Source organism: Halichoeres trimaculatus, unplaced genomic scaffold, assembly GCF_033239565.1.
Source record: "Halichoeres trimaculatus isolate MK-OKI-2021-1 unplaced genomic scaffold, fHalTri1.1 fHalTri1_scaffold_18, whole genome shotgun sequence".
NCBI classification, from domain to species: Eukaryota; Metazoa; Chordata; class Actinopteri; order Labriformes; family Labridae; genus Halichoeres; species Halichoeres trimaculatus.
Window position 1 is genome coordinate 22,457,450 of NW_027437196.1, and position 25,663 is coordinate 22,483,112.

Genomic DNA, 25,663 nt, shown 5'->3' on the forward strand with positions numbered 1-25,663 from the left:
GTTACAGTGACTCATATCCTCTTGTGTGTGTGTGTATGTGTGTGTGTGGAATCCGTCATCCAGCTGGTGAAGGAAGTGGACAACGAGGTGCGACTGAGGCTCATGCAGTTTGTCACAGGAACCTGCAGACTCCCTCTGGGCGGCTTCGCTGAGCTCATGGGTCAGTGAGAGGAAAACAGAGCTACACATTTATGACTTTGATTTATTGTTTGGGTGTAAATACAACATGGGGCTTACGATGTGAAATAACTTTTGTTTACAATATCAGGGAAAAGATTTACATACAAAAAACACAGCAGCTTTTTCCTTTTTCGATGCTTGTCTTTTCACTACTTCCTCAAAAAAAGGATTCTTAATGTCTGACTGACACAACTGGCATCATTATCTTTAGAATAGGGAGTAATATAAGGATTTATAAAATAATCATTGTATTACAGCACAGTAAAAAGAATAGTTTGCCTGTGAAATTAATGTCCCATCCTAATGAAAAATAATGTCCATCTACAATAGCTATTCCGCATACGGGACAGTCTGGGTGAAAAAATCAAACGCACCCTTCCCAACCCTGTGTGTTTATAAAGCAGCTGACAGCTCTCAGTGAATCAGTCTGAAAACAAACAGTGAAGTCATATCTCCTCCTCAGACCCTCAGAATTAAACTAAACAACTCTAAACAAACAACCACATGTTAAAAAAACACCAGCACCCAACGCTGTGGAACTTATTGTTTAGTGTGAGTGCTTAGTTTTAGCTCATGTAAGCGTCAGCTGATAAGAAGGAGGATGATAGTTAGTGTTTGCTCAGACTCTGATACAGAGACATCATGTTGATGCAGGGCAAACACGCTGAAACAGGCAATTGGACACTGCCTTGTGGTAGCTTTGATCAGATGTAACTAATGTTACACAAATTTTGCTAGGTTGCATGTCAATGAATGATCTCCTAATGAACAGTAGCCTCCTGTGCCCTGATGATGATGATAGATGATGATGATAGATGATAGCTTTTATTAGTCATTGCACGTGTTTCAGAGCAACTAATTTACATTTCAGTTTCATCCCATCTAGGAACATACAGTGACAGGCGGGGGGGAGGAGACAAGAGTGGGAGAACTGATGCAGCAGGGGAGAGTGTGTAAGAGCAAGAGAGGAGGAGGAGACACCCTGATCCAGACTGATACGTCTTAACCTGATCTTCACATAATGTTGCAAAAAACTCCCAGTTAGTTATGCAGAGTTATTGTTTGAACATATATCCCACATTATCAGCGCCAGACTTGCAGAAACTGAATATTTTGTACCCACAGTCACACACTAAAATTTTGCCCCTTTTTTTTCTTAATCTTATTTCATGCACATTTTAATTTTTTTTATCTTTTTATTTATTATTTATTTTTTTATTATATTTTTCTTTTTTAAAACCTGTGCCTGTAAACAGTCATTTCGTTGTCCAAGGGCGCAGTCACACTGGCCATCCAAATTGTGCTTTGCTTATGAACGATTGCCCCCCCCCCCCGTTGGACAGTACAGCCAGTGGTCACACTAATCAAAATATGAACCAGACTTTAGCAGGTATCATACACACACATGGCCCGCCTACGTCAATATGAAGCGTCTGATTACATGAAGTGCGATCTCATCAGAGTCAGTGCAATGAGACATGAAAAAAAAGACGACTCATGGCAAGTTGTTTTAGTCTGACACAGCCCTCAAACACCCCCGCTTTGTTTAAAATGATTGTTGAGAGGTGAGCTTGCAGCGATCATATGTCATGAATCATGCACACTGTATGCATGCTTGAGCTCAAGCATGAAGTAAACCGTGCCGAAGCCCACCTCTCTGAAGCGTGCCAAAGCAGAGAAGTTAATTGTGCTCAGGCACGGCATGGTTACAGTCACACTGGCCATTTCAAACATGCTTTAAGGCTGGAGCGTGCTTGAGCACGGAACGGTTTTCCAGTGTGACCGCGTCCTAAAATGATTAACGGTACGACACTTCTTGAATTGATTGGTCTGCAGCCAGGAAGCATATTGTAATGGCTGGATCATTATCCCCAACAGAGCTACAGAAATACACTAAAGACTCTAAATCTCTCACAGTTTTTAACCCTAATTGTCCTTTACTCTACAGGAAGTAACGGTCCTCAGAAGTTCTGCATAGAGAAGGTGGGGAAGGACACGTGGCTTCCTCGCAGCCACACGTGGTGAGTACAAAATCCTGTTTGTTATGGCACCAGAGCTGTCACCTCACCAAAACTGTACCAGAAGGAAGAAACTGAAGACAGACCAACATCTGACTGACTCGCGATAATAATGAAATGCAAGTGTGCTACTGTTTCATTGGAATTTGGCAAAGTGAAGCTGCAAGTTGAGTGAGTTGACCAAGTAAAAAGTAAGATCTGTCCTTTTTCACAGCTGTCACTGCGATCAATGCCAAACAAATAGTCCTCACAGATCCTTTAGGTGTTGATAAACTCCTGCTCTCGTGTCATGAATGAACCCAGTGAGTCCCATTAGTGTTTTTTCTCCATGAAGCGCTCTGATCTCTCCTCCTTTCTCTGTGTCTCCTCAGTTTTAACCGCCTGGACCTGCCTCCTTACAAGAGCTTCGAGCAGCTGAAAGAGAAGCTGCTGTTCGCCATCGAGGAAACCGAAGGATTCGGCCAAGAATAGAAGGACGAGTCTGAGAGTTTTCCTCTCCCTCACCCATCGCTGATTATTCAGCCAAGTAAAACAGAAAAATTGCACAAGATAACCACCAATGTATATAAGCTATTTTGTCATTTTAAACCAAATCTTAATTTGCAGCATTATTTATGCAGCAGCCCTCAAATACTATCTTACCCCCCATCATGAAATATGCAAGCATTTCAGCTCGTCTGTTTAAAAACAGAACCATGGATATTTTTTTAATTTCCTCCCTCTGCTGACGGGCTTTTTAAAAAAGAGACTGAAGTGTTTCTGAGAGGATTTTATAGTGAGAGCGTGATCTGCGTTTAAAGCTCTAGTTCTATAGAGCTCCCAAAAAAAAAAAACAAAGAGTAGTGTCAGGGTCCCGTGCCTGAATCTTCTTTCTCCCCCCATGGACTCGAGGACATGTGGAGACTCTATGTGTGCTTGCATGGCTGCCTCTGAAGACTGCTGTGAGCGCCCTCCACTCACACACACACACACATATGCATATACACACACAAATAGATTGAAACACACATGCTCTGAATCTTTGTGAGCTTTTCTTTTAACATTATCAACAAAAAGAAGCAGCTGACTGAGACTCTGGCTGCCATCATGATGAAACCCTCCTGTTTGTGTCAGACGAAGGAAGAAGAGAAGAGACTGTGATGAAGCTCCTGATTTATCCAGAGGAGCACAAGGACTTAAAGAAAACGACCCAAAAGAACCAATGTGTGGTATTAGAGCTTGAGACCCTGGACGACATCCAGGACTTTAAATTCAAAGATTGAGCTCCTTTTTATTTTTTGTTTAAGTTTTACAAAAAAGAAAAAAAAAACGACAAGCCTTGCCTCAAAGGTTCCTGTGATATCTGTATTTTTGCATCTCCTGCCCAATGAAGCCACTTTATCACAAGGATCACTTTATTTGGAGGGGGAACTCTTATTTTTCAGTGTCTGTTCCCTAGTTTTGATATACTTGGGTTAAAACGGCTCATTTCATTGCAGATTTTGGAGTTTCTCTTGTAGATGTCTTCATCCTGCAGCAGTGAAACTGACAAATGTGTCTGCTTAAGGGAGAAATATTACACAAAATCCACATTTATATGGTTTACTGACAGAAATATGTCACTGGCGTTTCTACACCACTGCCTAATATGAAAAAAATTCACCCATCCCCTTCTTTGCTACCCCATCTTTTCTGAAAATTTCTCCTCAAGCAAGCTGTTTTGAAAACGGAGCGGAATGATGCTATCACATCTGGCAGTTTGTTTGTTTGTTGTACAGTTACCATGGTAACTGTCAGCTTGTGCTGCAGGTTACTTCCTGAAGGGGCGGGGAAACCTACACTCATTTGCATCTTCTGTTCCAGAGGATGAAACAGCTGAGAAATGCAATGAGATAGAGGGATTTTCAGCAGGCCTGAATCAATGATCAAACTGTTTTTGGAGGGAAAATGCCACACTCAGGATTTGAGGACATCAAATTTCTAAATCAATCGGCTTTTAAGTTTTTTTTTAAGTATAATATTTTAGCTTTAATGCTAGTCCTCTAAAGCTTCTTCCAGAGTTTTTCTCTGCTGCAGGATAGAGAAATCTTCCGGAGCAGTTATGAAACATTTTACACCTTCATGTCATTTGATCAGACTCAGAGAAAAATCAAAAATGTTAAGATAAAAGTCAAAGTAAAGTCTTAATCACAGGCTATGGTTCATTTGTACAAGTGTTGGAGTATTATATGTGAGGATATGAAAACACCAGCCAGCCTCTCGCTCTACACTGAGGGACGTGGATCATCTTGTGAAGTTAAATTTAACAGCTGAGGATGAACAGCGGCTATGAAAGTGAGCACAAGCTGCTGCTGATTTCATATCCTCTTAAAGATTAAACAGCCTGTAAATAAAACATCACAACTCAATCTCATCACTTTAAGACTTTAGTTTGGCTTCATTCTCAAAATCTCTCTCTTTTTTTTTTTTTTTTTTTTTTTTTTTTTTTTAAAGAATAGCACAGCTCTCACCCTCTGTTGTATCATTTCGACCTTGAAATATGTTTTTAAACTGATAATACTGCAACTGTGGCTTAAAATATTAGGATTTCCTTGAACTTGTGATTTCACCACAGATCATTTAGCCCTTAGCACATCCCTCTGTAAACAACAACATCTTAAAATGATGTGAACATAATCTGACAGTTTAACTGTCAAATCAAAGACAGACATTTGAGACTTTCTCTTCAGTTTCAGTCAAAGGCAGGATGTTAGAGGTCACAGGCCAGGTCAGATGTCTTGAAGCACATTTTGAAGCTGTGCTGTAATATTTGAGGCAGCACAGAGAGCTTACAGGCTGAGAGAAAATCAACACATCTTTAAGGGCTCCACAGTTTTTATTTTTTTTAGTATTAGCTAAGTTTCAGAGCTGCAAAGCTAGAGAAATAATGTGTCTACAGCGTGGAGCGTCACATGGAGCAGCTCGTGCTCGGTCACTCTCAGGTGTGCGCTGTGATGAGAAAGCCTTAAAGCTCTAGAGACATGTTTATATCAGAGAGGTGTCCACACAGAAAAGACATGAGACACTAACACAACACAGACCAAAAACATGCAGCAGAGACTGGCAGCAGCAGGATGAAGAGGAGGATGATGATGCATCAATCTGTTTTTATTTCTGCTCCCTGCTCGTCCTCTCAGCTTCAGGACACGTCTCCTAAAAGTCAAACTCTGGTGCTTCTTCTTCTTTCAGTTTGTGTCTGAACGCAGGATGAAGAGGGAGACGCAGCCCGACCTCTTCGTCTCCTCTGCAGGATTCGCTCACAATCCCTCAGATTATCAGACGTGTAAATAACATGTTCTCACCAGGAGGGACGACCGTATGAAGACAAACATCCACTGTAGCAAAAGGAGTCCAAACTGCAGAACTTTGTGCTTCCTTTTGAACAGAAACCTGTAATCAAAGAAATGAAACTGTGTCTGTGAATATTCATGTATAAAGAAAATAAAGTACTTAAATATTATAAAGAATCACACAGAGACGCCGCTCCATTGATGGAATCTGTGATGCCTTCGTTCTTATCAGAAACAGACGGGACGTTTCAGGCCGCCTCTGTCACAGACAGGAAGTGCAGACTGTTACCTGCTCAGGTGTGTTTCCAGTGAAACTGCAGGGAGCTCGTGTCTGTGCTGCAGGCCGACTGAAACGCACCCAAACTGTAACATATCGCGTGTAGATACACACTGTATACACACACCACACTGTACAGAATGCCCCTTTACTGGAGACCATGTGTATAGAAGATTCATTTTTAATCTGCTTTCAGCCATTTTAATGAAGAGAGATGGATTTATGAGAAACAAATAAATAAGAGAATAAACCCCTCCATGACCTCGCTCTCTCCTTTCTTCTCTTGTCTTTGTTGCTGTGAGGATGAATGGATGACGACGCTAACTCTGCTCAGGGTTATCATCTAACTCTGGAAACTAAGTCTTCTCTAAAATATCTCTGGACTGAAGCATGTGCAGTAATAAATGTATGCAACCATCTTTGCGGATGGTTCAGTTTCATCTTTATTTCAGTCGTAAAACTAGTAAGACTTTTATTACATCTGCTCGCTGCAGGCCCTCCGTGTCACTGCATGCTGTCATGGACTGAATTACAAAATCCTTGCAGACATTTTCAAGACAGTGGCTGAAATTTTCATGACCCCTCAAAAAACCTTAAAGTCCATGAAATAAACTGCAGAATAAAATTTATCAGGATGTTTTAAATCAAACATGAGATAAAAAAAAGGTGAAATCCTTCATGAAACTGACCCTGGGAAAGGCAAACCTTTGTCGTCTGACAAACATTTAGATTTATATTAAAAAAATGCATTTTTACTTCAGTATATTTGTCATCACTGGTTGTCTCCTGTCTTCTAGTAAAATTTTATTTTATTTTTTTGAATAAGTTGAGAAGCTTGTTTTTTTCATTGGCCCCAATCCTCTTATCCTCTATGCAGCATCACAATATCATTTCATTTTCAATTAAAAACTTCTCCATGATTTTTTTTTTACATTTATTTTTATTCATTAATTTTTCAAATGTTAAACTGCAGGAGTTGTAAAAGTCTGGAACTCATTCAGCTAAAGAAAAACCTAATGAGTGAAATAAGTTCAGACTTTTTGAAGTTAAATGTTGTTCTCTCAGTGTTTGGGTTTCTCTTGTCTTAAGCTGAAAGATAAAACATCCTCAGAGGTATTTTTAGAGAAAAAAATTAAGTGGTTTTCTCTAAACCAGTTCCTGGCTCATTTTTATAGACAGAATTCAGAACTTTCAAGCCTCTTAAGGAATACTACATAGATCTACATCGACTTTAAAAAGTTATTAGTACATGATTACAACTGGAAGACATTTTTTCCAAGACATTTTAAATTATACAGTTGATAAAAAAATAAATAAATAAATAACTTTTGAAACCCATTTTTGGAAAAATGGCCCAAAGAATTCAAGTCAGAGATGCCTTGACATTATTTTGTTAGTTCGAATGGTTAACACCTGAAGCAGCGTGTTTTTTATTATATGTTTTCAGATCTGCAGGCACTTCATGTAACAAAGAATCAGTGAAAATTTAACCTTTAAAGGAGCAGTTCTGTTTTTGAAACAGGGCTTTAATCCGTTGAAAAACCAGTCAGAGATTGTAGCAGTCTGCTTTGATAAGCCACATCAACAAACTGACAGAACATTCCTCTGTGAATCAACCTCCTCTGTGAATCAACCTTCTGTAGTTTAAATCTGTGACAGCATTTTATTGATTTTACATCAACAAACAGAACAATTTAAACAAAGTCTGGCACTTTATTTACAGGGTAAACGTAGTTTGTTGACTCAAAGTATCACAGTATTTCAAGGCCGGATAGGTCAAAGTGTGATGGTTTATTTTTCTGAAGGTTAACAAACAAAAGACCACTACAAAAAATAGATCTCTGGTTCATGGACAAGACCCAGGACTTTTCAAAGATTTTTTTTCCTGGTTTTAATTTTTTTCGGTATTTCTTTTTTTTACCAACTATTTTAACCCAACTTTTATTTTGAAGGTTTGAAAGAAGCTTCTTTCTGATGCCAGACAACTCTTGCAGCAAAATCATTAAAGAAAACCACATGATGTGTTTGTGTTATTAACTGTTTATTAATAAAACAAACCAAGTATCTTAAATCACTCCACGCTCAGTTCAGCTCTTGATGAAGGAAAAAAGAGCGCCTATCGTTAAGTTAAAGATTCTTTTGGTTTAAGAAATATTTATCAAACATGTAGATTCAGCACCTTTGAGTCCGTCCCCAGTCTTTGCTTCCCTTCAAATCGGAGCAGCGAGAAGATCTCAGGAAAAAACGTAAATCTTACTTTATTACAGTAATTTCATCATGAAAAGAAAACTTTATTTCAATGATTAACATCACAGAGATCTTTCACTCAGTCATCCCAGCTTCTTCAGGAGATCGACAGCTTCTTTATGGACCTGCAGTGAAACAAAGACACATCAGCACCTTGAACCCTTCATGTTTTTAAAGCCAACACCTGCAGACGGTGAGGAAGTCTTTGACGCGAGGAAAACAAACACACCTCTGTTCACGTACATCAAGGATGTTTATTAAAGTTCTAGTGGTTTCATATCTGCTTGTGAAAAATTATTACTCATTTGTATCTCAGCTCAAGAGGTGATAAAAACACAGGCAGCATGTCAGTGTGTCGGTGTGTGTACCTCTTTGTCTTCATGTGTGTGAGGAGGATACTCCTTGGCTTTGGTCAACCACAGCAGAGCTTTTTCTCTCTCCTTCATGGCCAGGTAAGTCTTCCCCAGCATCAGCATGTTCTTACTGTAGAAGTTTGGATCAACTGAAGAGCATAAAAACAGACTGTTCAGATGATAAAAGGCATTTTAATCCTACAAAGAAGTGCTTCAACAGACAGTGCTCTCCCGCAGGGATCAGGAATTTCAGTTTTACCTTCTTCAGCTTTCAGGAAAAACTCCAACGCCTGAAAGAGACAAAGTCATCTGAATGTGGAAAAGCATTTCAAACTCTTTTAAATGTATCAAACTGCAGAAACAAGGGTGGTTACTTCTTTTTATCTGTTTAATTACAGGTGGTAATGAAAGACGTGAAAACAGCAGAGGAAAGAGTTCAAACAGGATTATTGTTGGGACTGAGCTAAACTACTGTCCTAAAACTAGAAGCAGAAAGACCAAGATGTCTGTCTGGGTGATCAGGTGAGGTAAACTTCAGGAGCTTTTATTTTATGTCAGATTTTCTAGTATGTAGTTCTAATTTTATCGATAAGAAGATAACGCAACAGAGGAGCAACACTTTGATGGCAAGGTGAATTTCTCGGACGGTATACTACCAGGTCTCAAGAATTTAGGATGAAATACAAACATTATGGTGGCTGGTCTTGGATTTAACTGACACTGAATAGCTGGCAAGACAGACAGACAGACACACAGAGGAATCTTTACCTCCTCGTATGACGACGTTGGTGGTGATGCAAAAATAACTGCTGCCACTTTCCGCTGATACCACGGCAGCTCAGCAAACGCAAAACACCTTAAAGAGGACACACAGATCTGTGTCAGTAACAGACCTTTAAAGGGATAATTCAATGTTTCTGAAGAGGGGCTTTTTGAGCAACATGTCACTAGTAAGCCACCATTAGATACCAGTCAGCTTGGATCCTTTGATAAGAAACTGATGGAGAAACAGCAAGCGAGCCATGGCTTTAATTTACTGAACCAGTTCAAAGAAACTCTGAGACCCAGCATGCTTTACTGGGATTTTTTCTGCACATTAAACAGACTTGACTTGTTGAGGTTTGTGGAGCTCTTGAAAAAAGTTGTCAAAAAGTTGTCAAAAGTATATTTTCAGGGACTCACCAGTAACCCAGGATGTGTAAGGAGGTGGCATCTTTAGGATTGAGCTCGATGGCTTTCTGGAAAGAATTTAAAGACCTCAGAAGGATGTGATCACAAAACAGTAAAAAGTTACCTTCATAAACCACCTCTTACCTCCAGGTGTTGTCTGATGATGTAAGAATTCCCAATTTTCACCTTGACTCCCTCATAATCCCCGACATCACTGATACATATTGCATACCACTGTAAGAAGAGAGACTTTGGTCAAGATTTTATGCACATTTGTGATGTTATATCCTCGATTTTAACCTTTTAGGCAAGAAAAATATGCAAAAGGTGGGTTAATTTTACTGATACTTAAATTAAAGAAAAACACTGAAAATTGGTGTGAATTTTGTGGAGGGACAATCTGAGGGGACTCATTTAATCAGAAGTTTGAATTCTACGCAGCAGGTTTAAGGAAACAGAAAACAGTCTTCCAGGTTGACATCCATTCATCTGTGCAAGTTGCTAATTACTCTTAGTATTATTATACAGATGCTAATATTGTGTTAGGAACAAACACTGAGGGTGTGTGCTCACTTTATGTGCTGCAAAACTGTTGTCATTCTTTTCCAGAGCCGCCTTTGCATATTCAAAGGCCTCGTAGACCAGCTGCTTCTTCCGATCAGCCGCAATGTCGGGCAGTAAAGAGAGATCACGAGACGCCCGGGCGAGTCTCCACAGGAACTCTGTGTCATCGCTGTGTGGACAGACGAGTGTTAAAGTTTTATTTACAGAGATAAGTCACAGCTCTGAAATCACAGAGGACTGATCACAATAAAGACACTGGGGAGAAAAGTAAAACCTCATCTTTATTGTCATTCTTTGGTGCCAAAGATGATTAGCATACTAGGTTACCAGATAAATCTAGAGTTTCCTTAGTTGGACGTAGTTACCTGTTTCTGTACTGAAGCAGCAGCTGATACAGCTTCTCTGTCTCTGCACAGCTGTACAGGTAGTCTGCCTGCTCCAACACCTCCTCTGAGCACACACACACAAACACACACACAATGAAACGTCACAATCAGTTCTATAATCACTATGCTCCTTAAAACACATTTGAAAAAGTTTAAATCTTACCTTTTTCTAAGGCATATACAACAGTCGATCGCTGAACTCTGTGATGAGCTTCATAGAGAAGACAAGAGAGGGCCGGAAACCCCAGTAGCACTGCAGCTCTTCCACCCTGAAACCAAGCAAAGGTGTTTTATCATTAGTTCATTCAACAATTTCAAACCCCTGTATCCATTAGGTAACAAAATAGGTGGAAAACTTAGCTCCAAAACAGCAAAAATTCACATGAATCTGAAAAAGGACAACATATTTATATTTTAACGTTAAACATTTGAATAATTCAAATACTGTTTGAATGCTACTTTCATGTTTTCAGAAATACACAAGTTGGAAAACTTTTCTTCTGATTGCATTTAGTTTAGTCGATGTCAGAGACCACGTTCTGGATATTTCAGCAGCCTTTCAACCAGAAGTTCCAGGAACCATTGGTTCTAGGAACTACTTTCCATGGATCTGATAGGTACCGGTGTTCCATTGTTGTGTGTGTTTCCAATTGGGCCCTGAAGTCCCATGAAGATTATACAAACCATGTCAGTGACATATGGAGAAAGAAAAAAACAGAAAAAAAAGAACTTGCACGACACAACCAGACCAGCAGAGGGCAGCAAGACAGAGAGAAAGGCCATAAAAAAAAGATGACACCTAGAAGGAGAGAGATCATCATCATGTATAGACCCTACAGTTGGCCTGCATGGAGGAGATGCAGTCCATACTGGTATTTATTATTCTTTATTGTAAATTGATTAATTAAATCAACCATTGTAAATAGACAAGCTATACAGAAAAAGAAGATTCAAAAAGCCTGAAATGTCCCAATTAAAGCAAGAAGACAGATTTTTACAAGCCATAGCAGAGATTGACCGGTATTCCAGATTACAGAGCGACCCTGTTAACTAGAGACTTTCAGCTATATGTTTCCTTCTCAAATATCTTTAGATCATCACTAACACTTACTCGATGAGAGGATTTTGACATTTGAATCAAGAACAAAACTAGTATGCATTTTCAAGGACTCCTGTTGTGTTTCAACAGCTGTTGTAAACTGGATATCCACTGACATGCTCAGCAGAAGGTCTCCAGTTAACAGGGTCACTCTTTCAACTGTAACACCAGGAGCTGACAATGACCATAGACCGTATAAAACATGGCCGTAGTCTCGCCGACGTCACCTGTCGGTTTCTGAAACGGAAAAATCAGCTATAGCAGCCATATTGGTAGTGGCAAGGGCTTCGCCCACAGCCATAGGGCGTCTGTCGGTCACATGACCCTCAGCTGTGCCTCTTATTGGGGTAGCTTGCGATCTTCATATCCTCTGAACGGCAGAGTTAGAAAAAAAATCACCCCCATACAGTGGGTGCCGATAGTAAAATTAGTGACAGGACAGGAGATTTTTTTTTAACCAGGCTGTAAAAAGGTTAATTTCTGCTTTGAAAATGTTTTTTTTTATTTTGGCTTGGTGTGTACGTGACTTCAGGTACTTCCGGAGCCAACCTCAAGAAGACACTCGAGAAACAGCAGATTTTAGCACTTCCGCATTGTCTCACATTCTTAGACCGGTGGTTCTTGACAGAGACACATTAACACTATCTGGCTTTAAACAAAGTCAATCAAAGCTGTGTGTGATGTTATCGTGGATGACATAAAAACACTGTGGGTGTTCCATCAATCAGAAATTTTGAGTTCTGCAGGGCCTGCCCCCGAAGTTCCTGGACCTCAGGAACTTTTTTAGGAGGGGTGATTAGCTACCCAGGAACTAAATTCAGACCTTGGTCCCTGCTGTCAAAATCATGTTATTTCTGAAATAGTCCCTAGTTCCTGGGAACATTTCTATCAGTCAGAAACACTCAGCATTGCAGCCCTGCTTTCCAAGATTCCCAGATATTTTGACAGTACTACCTCTTGTGAGCGGGGAGCTTTTCAGGGTGGGGGAACTATAGGATCTAAATTCCTACTCTACTCCTTGCTGTCGAAATGCAGTATTTGCTGTTTAAGTTCAGTAGAGGATCCTATAGTTCCCAGAGAAAGATTCTGCAGTCAGAAAGCCCCCTTTGATGCTCATCCTTAACAGAGGCCAAAAGTTACAGCCTGTTTTAATGTAAATATTATAAAACGCGAAAAGCAAACATGAAATCCTTAAGTTTAAAAAGGATCATCTGAAGGCATCAGTAAACTAACAGAAGATAACTGCCTAAAAGTGATCCCAGCCTGCTGTTTGTTGTTTACAATGATCGATAGATCAGCCTCAGGTGTTTACTCAAGGTAAACTGATGCAACCAGACAAGTATGGCGGCTTCTGGTCACTGTCCTCACCTGGCTTTATTGAACAGACTCAGATATAAAATCCACTTAGTCTAAAAAAGTCAATTAAATTATTACAGTCATCCTCATCATGGTTGTACAATTAATGTTGACACTGTCACATCTGATCGGATGTGACACACCGACTGATTCATCCCTGCAGAACGATCGCCCTGCTAACCTTTTACCCACATACCTATCAGTATACATTCACAAATGAGTCATCTACATTCTTCCAAGGGGTATTTCCACAAACTAAGTGTCTTAAATCAACTCAATCTCACAGTTCCTTTTAGTGTACAATAAGGGATAGGGAACAATATTTCAAGTAAGTAAACATTATTTACAGTTAAAGAAGAAGCGTTTCTCCTGAAATGAGTCCAGTAGTTTCGATTTGTCCCTCTGACTCTGACGCATTTTAATCCAGAAGCTGACAGAATAGTCCTGCTCACACATCGGGGCAACACCTGTCCTGACATCGAGCTGGTAATCACCTGTCCGGGGATCGAGTCTGTTTGGGACGAACCGAAAAACACAGTGGTAAAAAAAGTGAGTCCGTGGTGCGTTCGAAGACACTTACCCGCTACAAGAAGAGCGAAAGTACCCGGATGTAACGTTAACTTTTAATAATCTCAACTTTGGCATTCGTTCGTTTCCTGTATTTTTTCCATGTTGAAAGAAGCTTGGGGATATAATCGTCATAATTAATGAATTTATTTCTAATTTGCGTAAAGATTTGTGTTCATTAACGTAGATGTAGCCAAATATCCAACAAATTTCATCTTTGCAATAAATAAATGGATGAATGAATAAATGCATAAATAAATAAATAAATAAATAAATAAATACAACAACACGTTTTACAAACATTTACAGTGGCCAATACCTTGTGATTTTCTGTGGCGATGATCACTTTAGCCAGCCTAATTGCAATAAAAAACTGAAATAAAACAAAAAAACCAATTTCTGTATAAATCACTTTTACATCTGACATCCAAATTATACATATTTTATTTTGATCTATCTTTTTTTAATCATTGTATTGGTTTATTAGATATAAGTAAATGCATCAAATGTTTCGGAGCGTCCCTGAATGCATCCTGAGGCAGTGTTGCTCTAACATATGCAGTCGGAAACAACGAATTGTCACGAATGTTCCGCTTTGACTTTACACGAGTAACTAAACAAGTGCCGCATGCCGCCTCTAGAAAGAGTCAAGTGTGTGTGTGTCAAAAAGAGACATTTAGTGTCGATAAAAAGATTCCAAAGTAGCGACAAGAAGAAAAAAAACCTAGAATTTACAACAAGATAAATTTAATTTAGCTCTCGTTTTAGCAGTTTTAGCGCTGCTGATACCGGCTCCGCCCTCCTCCGCCCCCGGGCTGCTCCTCAGCTGTTCTTGTCAGATAAAACGTTACGCACACATGTTGGGACAACAGGAGAGAGGAAAAATTAATCATAACGTCAACTGAAGAGGTAAGTCATCACAACTTAACTTTATTTTTAAAAGAAGAGTATCAGAATCGTAAGGAGTTTTTTCCTTTTTTTTTGGTTGTCTGGGTGTTCAGTCATAACCACACCCACCTAACGGGCACTGCAAGTGTGCGTTGATCCGAGTTTATTTACGTTATAAAGCACAGCAAAGCTGTTATAATTTTTAACCACTGTTAATTAAAGCTTTCTATGATGTTATATAGTACTTTCATAGTACTGCTTGTTCTTAATACTGTAACAGGTTCCTCGTACACCACACACCAGGCTCTGTAGAGGCGGACTGTAATTATATTAAGTGGTATTACTCACATCAGATGCCTTTTTCATAATTAAAAGGACAAAGCATGAGGATCACTTTGTTAATGTACAGTAAGCAACGCCACGATGTCTTAATTGCAAGAAGTTGTGATTTCAAATTTGAGTTAAGGAAAAACATCAAATATTAAATAGTGTTTAAGCAGCAACCATACAGCCAAATACAGCTTGTTTAAAGCCCCCATAAGTGATGTTTAGTGTCAAAGCAGGCTAAAATTAATACTGGGATATGTACGTATCGCACAAAGATGAATGTATATAACCTGTGTTATATACTTGAAAGTTGTTAATAAAAACATCCCCAACATTAAAAGTGACAATATGGAAAACTTTATGACCCCCAACGTCTTATCTAGGGGAGTTCTGGCTCATTTAACCTGTGCATGTAGACACTTTGTCAAAAGCATTAGCTCTTGTTAGCATTCCAGGTCAGTAGACTAAATAACACGTTGACATGGCAGTGGTCATACTTTTCATATTAATCAAGGTCTCATTAAGGCTCTTCAAAGCACTTTCCAGCCCAGCTTTTTGGAAGCCTTCTCCATTGTTGCCATGCTGTAAGTTTTAGTCCCTGAGTTATCCAGTGTTACTGACAGGTTGTGAAATACTGCTGTTCATATTGGAACTCGGAAGGATTGGAAAGACAAAAAACAATCTTCAGCCAGAAGAAAAGTGCAGAATACTTCTGTTTGGCTGTGTAAAAATTATTATGGTCTTAGAGGGAGACTCATCAAATGGTGATGTCACAGTTTGATTAAACCTTGTATGAATGTCGCTTAGTTGACGTGAATTTTTAAACATAGTGTTCAGAACAACCTGAGGTCTTTTCCAACACATCTATTGCTCATTATTTGACACTGTCAACTCTCAGGTTTGAGATCTATTGTTTTAACTTTATATTTGTTTGTAAAATAAAGAAAAAAATCGACTTCACCTCTTTAAACTAATATGCCAGCTTGTTTATGCCTTTATTTGGTTGCTGAGTCACAAAGTGATAAATAACAGGGACATCTGTGGGTTGATGTGTAGTGAGCAAACAGTGTGCTATCAAAGAAACAACAGACCATTGTCAGGGACCTCTGACCAATCAGGATCAAGTATTTACTGAGTATAATAAAATTGATGGTAACTTCCACTGTTATTTGTCAATTATCTGCATGATTCTTTCAGAACAACAAACAGCCATGGATCCAAACTGGTCTTCCATGCACAATAAAGGGTCTCCAGTGACAGGGTCTACATGGATGGGAGCCGCACGAGGGTCCCCTATAACAGGATCCCCAATGGCAGGAACCCCAGTGACAGGGTCTGCATGGATGGGAGCCACACGAGGGTCTCCTATAACAGGAACCCCATTGGCAGGAACCCCATTGGCAGGAACCCCATTGACAGGGTCCCCATGGATGGGGGCTTCAAGAGGGAGCCCTTTAACAGGGTCCCCGCTGACAGGTGCAGCTGGAGGATCACCAATGGCAGGGGCCTCATGTTGGACCCCAATGTCAGGGGCTGCATGTGCCCCCCCAATGCCAGGGGCCTCATGTTGGTCCCCAATGCCAGGGGCTACAGATGGACCCCCAATGCCAGGGGCCACAGGGACAGCCCCGCTGCCAGGAGCCACCCATTTTGCTGCCAAAGTGGAGCTTACAATCTCCTGTGAGAACCTCATGGACATGGACGTCTTCTCTAAGTCAGACCCTCTGTGTGCCGTTTACATCAACACCTCAGGCTCACGCTGGTATGAGGTGTGTAAGAAATCAGCAGAAATTATCAACCTACACAAATCATCTCACTTAGTTTTGAAAAAAACACCAGATTTACCCTTTTTATTTTAGCCACTTGTGCCTACTTACAGTTTGTGTTTTGTTTTTGTGCTTCAGTTTGGACGCACAGAGATGATCCTGAACTGCCTGAATCCAAAGTTTGCAAAGAAGTTTGTCATGGATTATTATTTTGAAGTGGTTCAAAAGCTGAAGTTTTGTCTTTATGACATAGACAATAACACTTACGACCTGAGTGATGATGACTTTCTAGGGGAGCTGGAATGTACCTTGGGTCAGGTGAGTTTCTATTACAATCGCTGTTAAAAAAGCAACTCCTGTAATCCCCTCGTGTTTTTCTTCCTTAACACTTTGCATTCTTTACAGATTGTGTCCAACAAACAGATGACCCGACAGTTACTGCTCCCAGACAAGAGGCCTGCAGGTCGCGGGACCATCACAGTGAGTTCATCCTTTTTCTCAGTTGTTGAAGAAGTCATAAAAACTATCTCAGGCTAGGAACTGGAAACACAGTGAGCACAGACATAAAACTGCAACACAGACATCCAGACACACCAATATGTAGTGTTCATGATGTGTTAGAACACTAAGGTGTTGCAACAACAGAGTCAAGCATGAGCCAGTTTTAACTTTCAAAAAAGCCAAGTTTGAGGTCCATTCTTAAAAGTAGAGATTTGTCTGATTTCCAAAGTCCTAGACAAAGTCCACCTGTCCCACCTACAAGACTTTTCATATCTTCCTTGTTTAAAAGATTCGCGCAGAAGAAATAACAGACACCAGAGTTGCAAACTTTGAGGTTTCTGCACGCAAGCTGGATAAAAAGGTACTTGACTTCACCCCTTTGAGATTTGAAAATGATCTAAGCAGCCATGTTTGCTTTGAATATGTGAATTTATGAGTTTGATGTGGTTGTTCAGTATTTATGGTGGTCCGACCCTTTCCTGGAGTTCTACAGGCAGACAGAGACTGGATGGCTACTGGCTCACAGGACAGAGGTATTTACATTTATTCTAACAGCTCCTTACTCTTCTTACAGAGAAATATAACCATCTGGTTCATGATTACTTTTCTGTTCAGGTGGTAAAAAACAACCTGAACCCAATATGGAAACCCTTTCGCATCTCGCTGCGAGCTCTCTGTGGAGGAGATGTGGAGAAACCTATTAAGGTATTTGTTTTTCAGGATTTAAAGCCGCTTTATTGCAGCCTATTAACACATAATTTACTCCCCCACCCCCAAAAAAGGCCCTAAATCCGTTTTAATGTGTGATATTTTTTGCTTCTTTTATGTTTCAGACCAGCTTACTTGATTAATTTTACCCTAACATACTAATAATTCATTCTTTTAACTGCGTTTTCACCTCTCGATGCTCCTGAACGTAAAGCGAGGGCTGCTTGTGACCTGGCTGGGTGAGCAGTGTTTGTGTATGTGCGGTTTTTGGCACCATCACAGGTCTGAAGCTTTGCTGTCTTCTTTTCTCTGCTCTCCTCTCACTCAGTTTATTTGTTCTAATTAACCACATCAAGATTGATAACTGTGAGCGTAATGTGATTGACATTATGTGCATGTCAAGTGAAAACTGTTCAGTGGAGCCGATCAAAATAGGACTGTTAAGATTCCCATTCTAAAGAATAACAAAAAAACCTTAATGCTGAAATGTTCAACAATACAAAGAAGTCAACTTATGTTGACTGATATGGTGCAGACTTGAGGTCTTCACAGGTCTGAAATGATGAGCTTGAATTTAAAATCAATCTAATCAGACCAGGTATCTCTATAAAAACATTACTCTACAACAGAAGTCCCCAAACTTTTTGCCTTCAGGGCGAAACAACTTTTCCCTTCTCTGATGGGGGGCCAGGGTCAATTTGTAAAAAAAAGTGTGACGATCCCAGAGGTGTCCAAACGTAAATATTTATTGTTTCCCAGAAAGCCACACATAAACAAATATTAAAAACCCTTTCTGGGATCTTTACAGGAAAAAAATCAGAAAATAAATAATAACACTGGTAATGAAATATATAACACTATTAATAATGAAATAAATGACTAAATAACCCTTTTCAGGTGTTTCAGAGAAAAAAGAGCATGAAATATTAACTTTCTTGTAGACACCACTGTTTGCAGCTTTCTCTTATTAACTTCACTGTGAAAACCAGAAAGCAAGCAGGCTAAGAAACCAAACTAAGTGATACAACACCTACCAGCACAATACATTTCACTACCAGTATGGTTGTATAACAGGATTTTTTTTAAGGGAGGATTTCTGAAAGGGCACAAACTGCAGAAGGGTGGAATAGAAAGTTATGTCCTATGCATGTGTAAGTCTCGATCAAGTGGCCAGACTGAAAAAAAAACAGAAAACATAATGCGCCTCTGGTTTTGTTCAGCGAGCCGGGCAAAATGTGGAGGTGGGCCGTATCCGGCACCCGGGCCATAGTTTGGATGATACAGTCCAGACCCGTCTGAGAGGAGAAAGTCCCACAAACCTGTAACACTGAATAGTTGCATCAAAGTCAAGCTTTGTCAGGTCTGTCCTCAAGCGGAGAAGAAAACTTCCTATACAGTGTTTATTTGTTGAATGGAGCTGAATCATCATTTCTGATGTGTTCCAAAAAGTCAGGAAATCTAAACACTGATTGTCTTAGTGACACAGAATCACCAGATTTGTGCCTCAATGTAAATGTTTGATCTCGAACATATTTTAGCTGTTCTTCATGCAGATTTCTCTTTATAGAGAGACATAAATCCTCCTCAGATAACCAACCATCGGGGATGGGAGATGTCATTGTGCAGGATTGTTTTCCTCCTGCTTTTGCTCTCCATACCTAATTGGTCAATACTGCTTAGACTAGAAACTACAACAAACAGAAACAAGAACACATCCTGAAAATGACTACTGATGACAGATTCTGTTTATTTTTGTTGTTGTATCTTTGAAAAGAGAGTAGAATAGATATGTTTGATTAACCCAAAAGCAAAACTACAGAAAGAAACATATTTTTTTCCATCTCAACAAAAATAATAGATAAGGTGAAAAAGACAGGACAGTGTTTGATCTAAACATGGGTACTATACCATGCTTACTATCCTCCATTGACCTGACCTGTGATGACCTCGAACTGTGACATAAACATTGGAGCTACATCATCCCGTGCTGATCATATCATATGATCACACCATTAATTCTAGCTTTCTAAATGACCACAAATGTTGTTTCTTTCTGCTCCATTGTACAAACTCCTCAACCAATAAAGTCTGTGATAGTCCTATAAGCATTGATCAGGCTCTACTTTGTCAACTTTAGCAGTTTAAACTTCCTCATAGAGGACACAAACTGATATAACAGTAAAAAAAAAGACTTAGATTGAGGATTTCTTTGTTTACTTTTATCAAGTGAAATTGATTTTGAAGAACACTAAATTTCTGAAAGTGCTTTTTAAAATTTTTAACTCCTGAAAAAATCTTACATTGACCTTTTCTGTTAATTCTGTCACCATACTTATCTAACCATGCCCAAACGAAGGATGTTTTTTTTTTTTTTTTACTGACTGTAAATCTATACGTTTGCCTTCAGGTTGAATGTTACGATCATCATATAAACGGCTCACATGACCTCATCGGGACTTTCCAAACCACGCTCGCACAGATGCAAACAGGAACGCACCTTTGCCCAGTGAGACTCTATCTCGTATTATTATTTCTGGCCTGTTGTCGTAATGTAGCATAAATTAGACTCACATTCTCACCTGCAGACTGAAATTGAGTGCATTAATCCAAAGAAGAAGTCAAAGAAGAGAAACTACAAAAACTCTGGGGTCGTCATCTTTAAACGCTGCCAGGTAAGGATTTGAAACCAGGGGGTTCATTGACTGTATTTTTATCAAATGATTATAATTAAAACAACCAAAGTTAACCCTTGTTGTTATGCTGATCATGTTGACTGTTTCAGGTGATAAAGGAGTTCACCTTCCTTGATTACATCATGGGAGGATGTCAAATCAACTTCACTGTGAGTCTGAGAAGATCAATCTAAAGGTTTTATCACTTTAGTGTTTTTATACATTTGATAAATGTTTAGAATATAATTGACTATCTGCAGAGAAACCGACCTGGTTTGGTTTTGCAGCAATGACCCAAAAGCATCAACTTCTCTGAATCTTATAGCGGCATGGCACCTACTGGTTCACAGAAGCATCCCTTTTTATCTTCTCCTGACCTCTCTTAGATCGCCATTGACTTCACTGGCTCAAACGGAGACCCAAGATCTCCTGAATCCCTCCACTACATCAACCCTGAGGGGTTTAACGAGTACCTGTCGGCCATCTGGGCGGTGGGTAACGTCATTCAGGACTATGACAGGTAATCCCAAAAATCATAGACACATCTTCATCATAAAGGTGCTTCAAAACATCTCCCTCCAGCAGCAGCAGCACCTTAGTTTTATTTAATTTTGAGTTGCCATATTCTTTGATTTTATTGCAAAACAGATGCAAATTTAGCTGAAACCTGAGAAAAATGTTATCCCAAGATATGAGTGTGGTGGAAGGTACTTAAAGGGTGTGCGTGTAATTAGCAGTGAGGTATGAAAACAAGAATCTGAAAAGGCTTACTAACCATAAACAAGAAAAAAAAATGGAAACAAATTTTTATTTAATTACATTTTTATTGATTTCATAACGATTCATTAATACAGCTTAAAAAAGTCCCTCACTTTTGGTTTAACTGTTGCATCCAGTGTAGCACACTCTGATCAGCCTCCTTGTGCGATGAATTAGCATCAAACTGGATATTTCAGTCCAGAGTAAAGCTTAAACCGGATTCTGTTTATTTGTTGTATTCCACATTGAAAAGAGCATTTCAATTTAAGCTCATGTTTGTCAACATGATCAGGACTTCTGCAAGAATATTTCTGTCGACACTTCTGTCCTCATTCAGCTCTCCTCAGAGCTTTTACATTGACCTTTCAAGAGGTGCTGTCAGTCTTTTTTGTTTATATTTAGCTAACCAATATGAAGTTTAAATGTTGAAAGTAAATATTGAACATGAGCAAAGTTTGAGGTAAAGCTGTATTGAAGTAACTTAAGGATGAGACTTAAGGCTTCAAAGTGTCACCTGAGATTTCAGTGAGGTGAGATTTGTGAGTTTCAGAGGGCTCTGAAGTGTCTTAATGAGACAGTTACTGAAATGATCATTTCAGACAGAGGCTAAAGGCTTTAAAGACAGCCTGTGATAATTAAAAAGTGTTTGAGCTGTAACTTATGTAAAACCACAACACGGCTGTCAAAGAAATGTTACAAAGTGCAGAAAATGATTGTAATACTCACTCTTAAATCATAAACAAGGCAAATGTCTCAGCATTGAACATTGTTGCTATTATCAGATGCTCTCACCAGCTCTGTCAGTCATTGTCTGGATTGCAGGACAAGATGTTGCTCCACTTTTCTCTATCAGAGATGTTTGGGGTCCAGTAGCTCCACAGGCTGCTCTCGCTTTTATGTCCATGAACTGTAGTTAGTTTAGCACTCTCAAGACCAGCCTGAGACAAAACTCACCTTTTTTACCACAGAGTCAACAGGCAGGGTGACATATGCTGGACTGATTTGTCATTACATATGTAATCAGGTTGACCATGATGTTTTGGGGGGCAAATTAATTGATTATAACTAATTATAGTATTTTGACCAATCAGAATCAAGTATTAAACACAGCTTGGCTAATAAGTACCCTTGGGAAGAGAGTTGGAGTGTTTTGGCAGATGACATCAGCTTTCACTCCTCCTCCTGAGCTTTACTACAGCAGAACAAAGCTGAGTCAGTGAGTGCTTCCTGGCATATTCACAATCTGCTTCTGTGTTTACTGCTGCTTTGGCCCCATGAGCAGCAGTAATCATTTCTATCTGTCACTGCAGATGCTCAGCTGATATTTGTTTTCTTATTTGGCAAAACTTCCCATCAGCACCATAGAAAAATCCCACGACTCTCAAGTTAAGACTAACAATAGAGACCTAATATAATCACATAAAATAAATAAACAAAGCCTGATTTTTTTTTTTTTTTTTTTCACTCGATAATTCAGACGTAAAGTTGGTCAACTGTGATGTAACTGATCGTCTCATTACAAGACACTAAATGATGACACTTGTGTCTTTGGAATGATCAAACTGTAAAAAATCAAGTTTCTCTCCTTATTATGCTTTTATTTAGGATGTGTAATAGTTGTTATAATTCTCTGTGCTCTGTCTGCAGCAACAAAATGTTTCCTGTCTTTGGTTTTGGAGCTCAGATCCCAAACTCCTGGAAGGTATGAGATAATATTTGTGCAACAGACTTAACTTTAATGCTTTGGTTTATATCAATATATGACATCTATGAAATCACTGGCAGAGTATTACACCTTCAAAATACCTGTTATCTTTAAGAATGCTGGACAGACTGCTGGAATATACCACAGGAAACATATAAGAAAGTCCAAAGTGTTATTATGACTTACTATGGCTCTAAATGTTTTTTTTAATCTATGATTCACGATACAGGTGTCTCATGAGTTTCCCATCAACTTCAATCCATCAAATCCATTCTGTGCAGGTAAGTCACACCTGCTCACAAGTTTTGGCATCTCTGGTTTTATTCTTTATTTAAAGGTGTTGATGTGCGTGTGTGTGTTTTGCAGGTATAGAGGGAGTCGTTGACGCCTACCAGAAATGTCTCCCTCAGCTGAAGCTCTGGGGTCCCACAAACTTTTCTCCGGTCATCAACCACGTGGCCTGTTTCGCCCGACAAGCTCTCCGACAGAACGTGGCCTCAGTGAGCAAACGATACTTTTTTAAAATCATGTTTGAATAGTCAGTGATCAGAATAAAACCTCAAGTCAAGGATTAGATTTAGATTTTTAGAGCAATAAGAGCCGACAAAAACTTAACACACACTGTCTTTCTCATGGGTAATATGTCATGATATATAAATCAGCATATTTGAATAATTAAATAATACATTAATCCAAAATAATCTGTCATTTCTATTCTCCCTACTGTACCAAAAATGTATACCCAACTAAGATGTCACGACAAAGAACCAAACTAAAATTTGCTCTCTCTTTCTTAAAGAGTTGTTTTTTTGCTCTGTAAAATCATGAGACACAATGTTCTCTGTTCAGAAAAACACATAGAATTTGACTTGTTTTTGGTCTATCTTCAGTCTGCCTTGAAAAAAATAGAAATAAACCAAACCTAACCTTTAAACCTTTCAACCATAATTCATTTAGATTTTGATTAAAAATGTCCTTTTTTAGAATTTTTTTATTATTTGATCTTTGTTTTAAACATTTTCCTTTTGATAGACACAAAAACAGAGTTTTAAGCATTAAAGGGTCTCTTGTTAATTAAATCTTTAACACTTTTTAACTTTGAAATATTTTCTGTCAAAGTAATCTGTTAGTGACATTGGTGATGTCTAACATTGTTTCCTTTTCCCTCTGATTCTCTGCAGCAATACTTTGTGCTGCTCATCATCACAGACGGTGTCATCACAGACATGGACCAGACACGCACCGCCATCGTGGAGGCATCTCGTCTGCCCATGTCTATCATCATAGTCGGGGTGGGTGGAGCTGATTTTGATGCCATGGAGTTCCTGGACAGTGACGATAAACTGCTTCGTGCACCAAACGGTGACGTCGCCTCCAGAGACATCGTCCAGTTTGTGCCTTTCAGGAGCTTCCAGGTGAGGGTCTGCCCATCATTCGCTCTATTCTAACATGGTTTTAATTTTATACAAAAGTTTTGTTATAATCTTATTTAATCATATGAATGTTTCATTTCTTAGAATCAATTTAGAAAATATTTGAACACAAGTTTTAAAGGCATTAGGTGTACAGGAACCACTCATTAACTCGAATCATCATGGGATAGAAGAAGACTATTTCCAATTTTTTTCTTGTTAAAGGTCTTTTGAAAAACCTCAAAATTTTATAGAAAAAAGGTTTTTTTGTATGTGACCGTCTGAGGTCTTCACTGGTTTTGAATAACTTAGCTCGACACCTATCATTGCAGGGGAACAACATTGCCCTCGCGCAGAGCGTCCTGGCCGAGCTTCCTGACCAGCTGTGTTCCTTCTTCAATTCTTTCAACCTGAAACCTCCAAATGTTAATAATCTACCTGATCCGTCCTGAAATAACCCGTGAATCGATTTACCTTGTATTTGTTTTTGATGTCTGAGCTCTTGTTAATGTGCAGCATCTCAAAACACACCTGTGAAAGAGTAGATACTAAATGACCTAAAGAGTAACACATAGTCTGTGATTAGAAGGTAATAACACTTTATGTTTGTCATACTTGGTTTATAGTGCTGAAGACATTATTGATAAAGACTAAAATAAACAGAACAGGTAAATGAAAAACATTCATTTCTGTGAATCTAACCAGTAACCTCAAAAACATTGATTCATGCATGCAAAAATGCCTGTGTTCTAGACAAAATGCAAATTCATAAATTAAATATTAAAAAAAAATATTTGTAAAACTAACTTTAATTATAATAAATATGTTTAACATTGGTTGATTTACTTAAAGTGCCTGAACTTGACTGTAAACTGAAAATTTTAACCATGGTTTATGCATTTATATTTATACATATACACCAAGCATTTGAATGTGGCCTAATTTTAAGTGCATGAACAAAAGTCATTGATTTTTTGTGAAATGCATGATGTCACAGTAAAAAAAAAATCTTTGCACTTTAGTAAGAGAACTGACTGTATAAATGGCTTTAAATGTGGTAAATGAATGTTTTTTTTAAGTTTGTCAGTGTTGTGTCAAATATTAATAAAAGATTTTTATGATTTGCTTATCATTTCAAAATTACATTTCATTGAAAGTAATGCTAACATATCAAATGTTGAAACTGAAAAACTGATCTGTCATACAAAAAAATGTGAGTACCATAAAAAATGAAATATAGGACAAGTGTTGTTTAGAGGTAACTCTAAATGGTAAAGATATTCTTGTTACAACTGTTTCATATGTGGTGTTGAAATTGACATTCTGTCACATTTTTTTGCAGCATCCAAACTTCTTTGGCAGTGGGGTTGTTGTACATTTGGTTAGTTAGCAGGGGCGGA

General features: G+C 38.8%; 3 protein-coding genes across 3 annotated transcripts in view; 2 read left to right on the forward strand and 1 right to left on the reverse strand.

Annotated features, from left to right (window-relative positions):
* The window catches only part of wwp1 (WW domain containing E3 ubiquitin protein ligase 1), a 46,996-nt gene extending 42,341 nt beyond the window's left edge, over nucleotides 1-4,655 (forward strand). Inside the window, exons 23-25 of the mRNA XM_074693453.1 lie at nucleotides 64-160; nucleotides 2,129-2,201; nucleotides 2,570-4,655. Of these exons, the coding sequence (XP_074549554.1) occupies nucleotides 64-160; nucleotides 2,129-2,201; nucleotides 2,570-2,669 (270 nt within the window). The 3' untranslated portion in view covers nucleotides 2,670-4,655. The remainder of the gene's footprint in view (nucleotides 1-63; nucleotides 161-2,128; nucleotides 2,202-2,569) is intronic.
* Nucleotides 4,656-7,823: 3,168 nt separating this feature from the next.
* rmdn1 (regulator of microtubule dynamics 1) lies at nucleotides 7,824-13,527 on the reverse strand. The gene is made up of 10 exons (XM_074693456.1): nucleotides 13,306-13,527; nucleotides 10,667-10,772; nucleotides 10,483-10,567; nucleotides 10,127-10,286; nucleotides 9,698-9,787; nucleotides 9,566-9,621; nucleotides 9,152-9,239; nucleotides 8,643-8,673; nucleotides 8,399-8,532; nucleotides 7,824-8,155 (listed from the first exon to the last, which is right to left on the reverse strand). Exons 1-10 carry the CDS (start codon nucleotides 13,435-13,437, stop codon nucleotides 8,114-8,116), a joined length of 924 nt encoding a protein of 307 aa, XP_074549557.1. The 5' UTR covers nucleotides 13,438-13,527; the 3' UTR covers nucleotides 7,824-8,113.
* Nucleotides 13,528-14,132: 605 nt separating this feature from the next.
* Nucleotides 14,133-25,195, forward strand: LOC141807437 (copine-3-like). The gene is made up of 16 exons (XM_074693455.1): nucleotides 14,133-14,434; nucleotides 15,938-16,509; nucleotides 16,645-16,824; nucleotides 16,912-16,986; nucleotides 17,297-17,368; nucleotides 17,463-17,540; nucleotides 17,623-17,712; nucleotides 20,123-20,221; nucleotides 20,301-20,387; nucleotides 20,498-20,557; nucleotides 20,774-20,907; nucleotides 22,794-22,848; nucleotides 23,081-23,132; nucleotides 23,218-23,351; nucleotides 24,033-24,266; nucleotides 24,596-25,195. Exons 2-16 carry the CDS (start codon nucleotides 15,952-15,954, stop codon nucleotides 24,713-24,715), a joined length of 2,028 nt encoding a protein of 675 aa, XP_074549556.1. The 5' UTR covers nucleotides 14,133-14,434; nucleotides 15,938-15,951; the 3' UTR covers nucleotides 24,716-25,195.
* The last annotated feature ends 468 nt before the right edge of the window (nucleotides 25,196-25,663 follow it).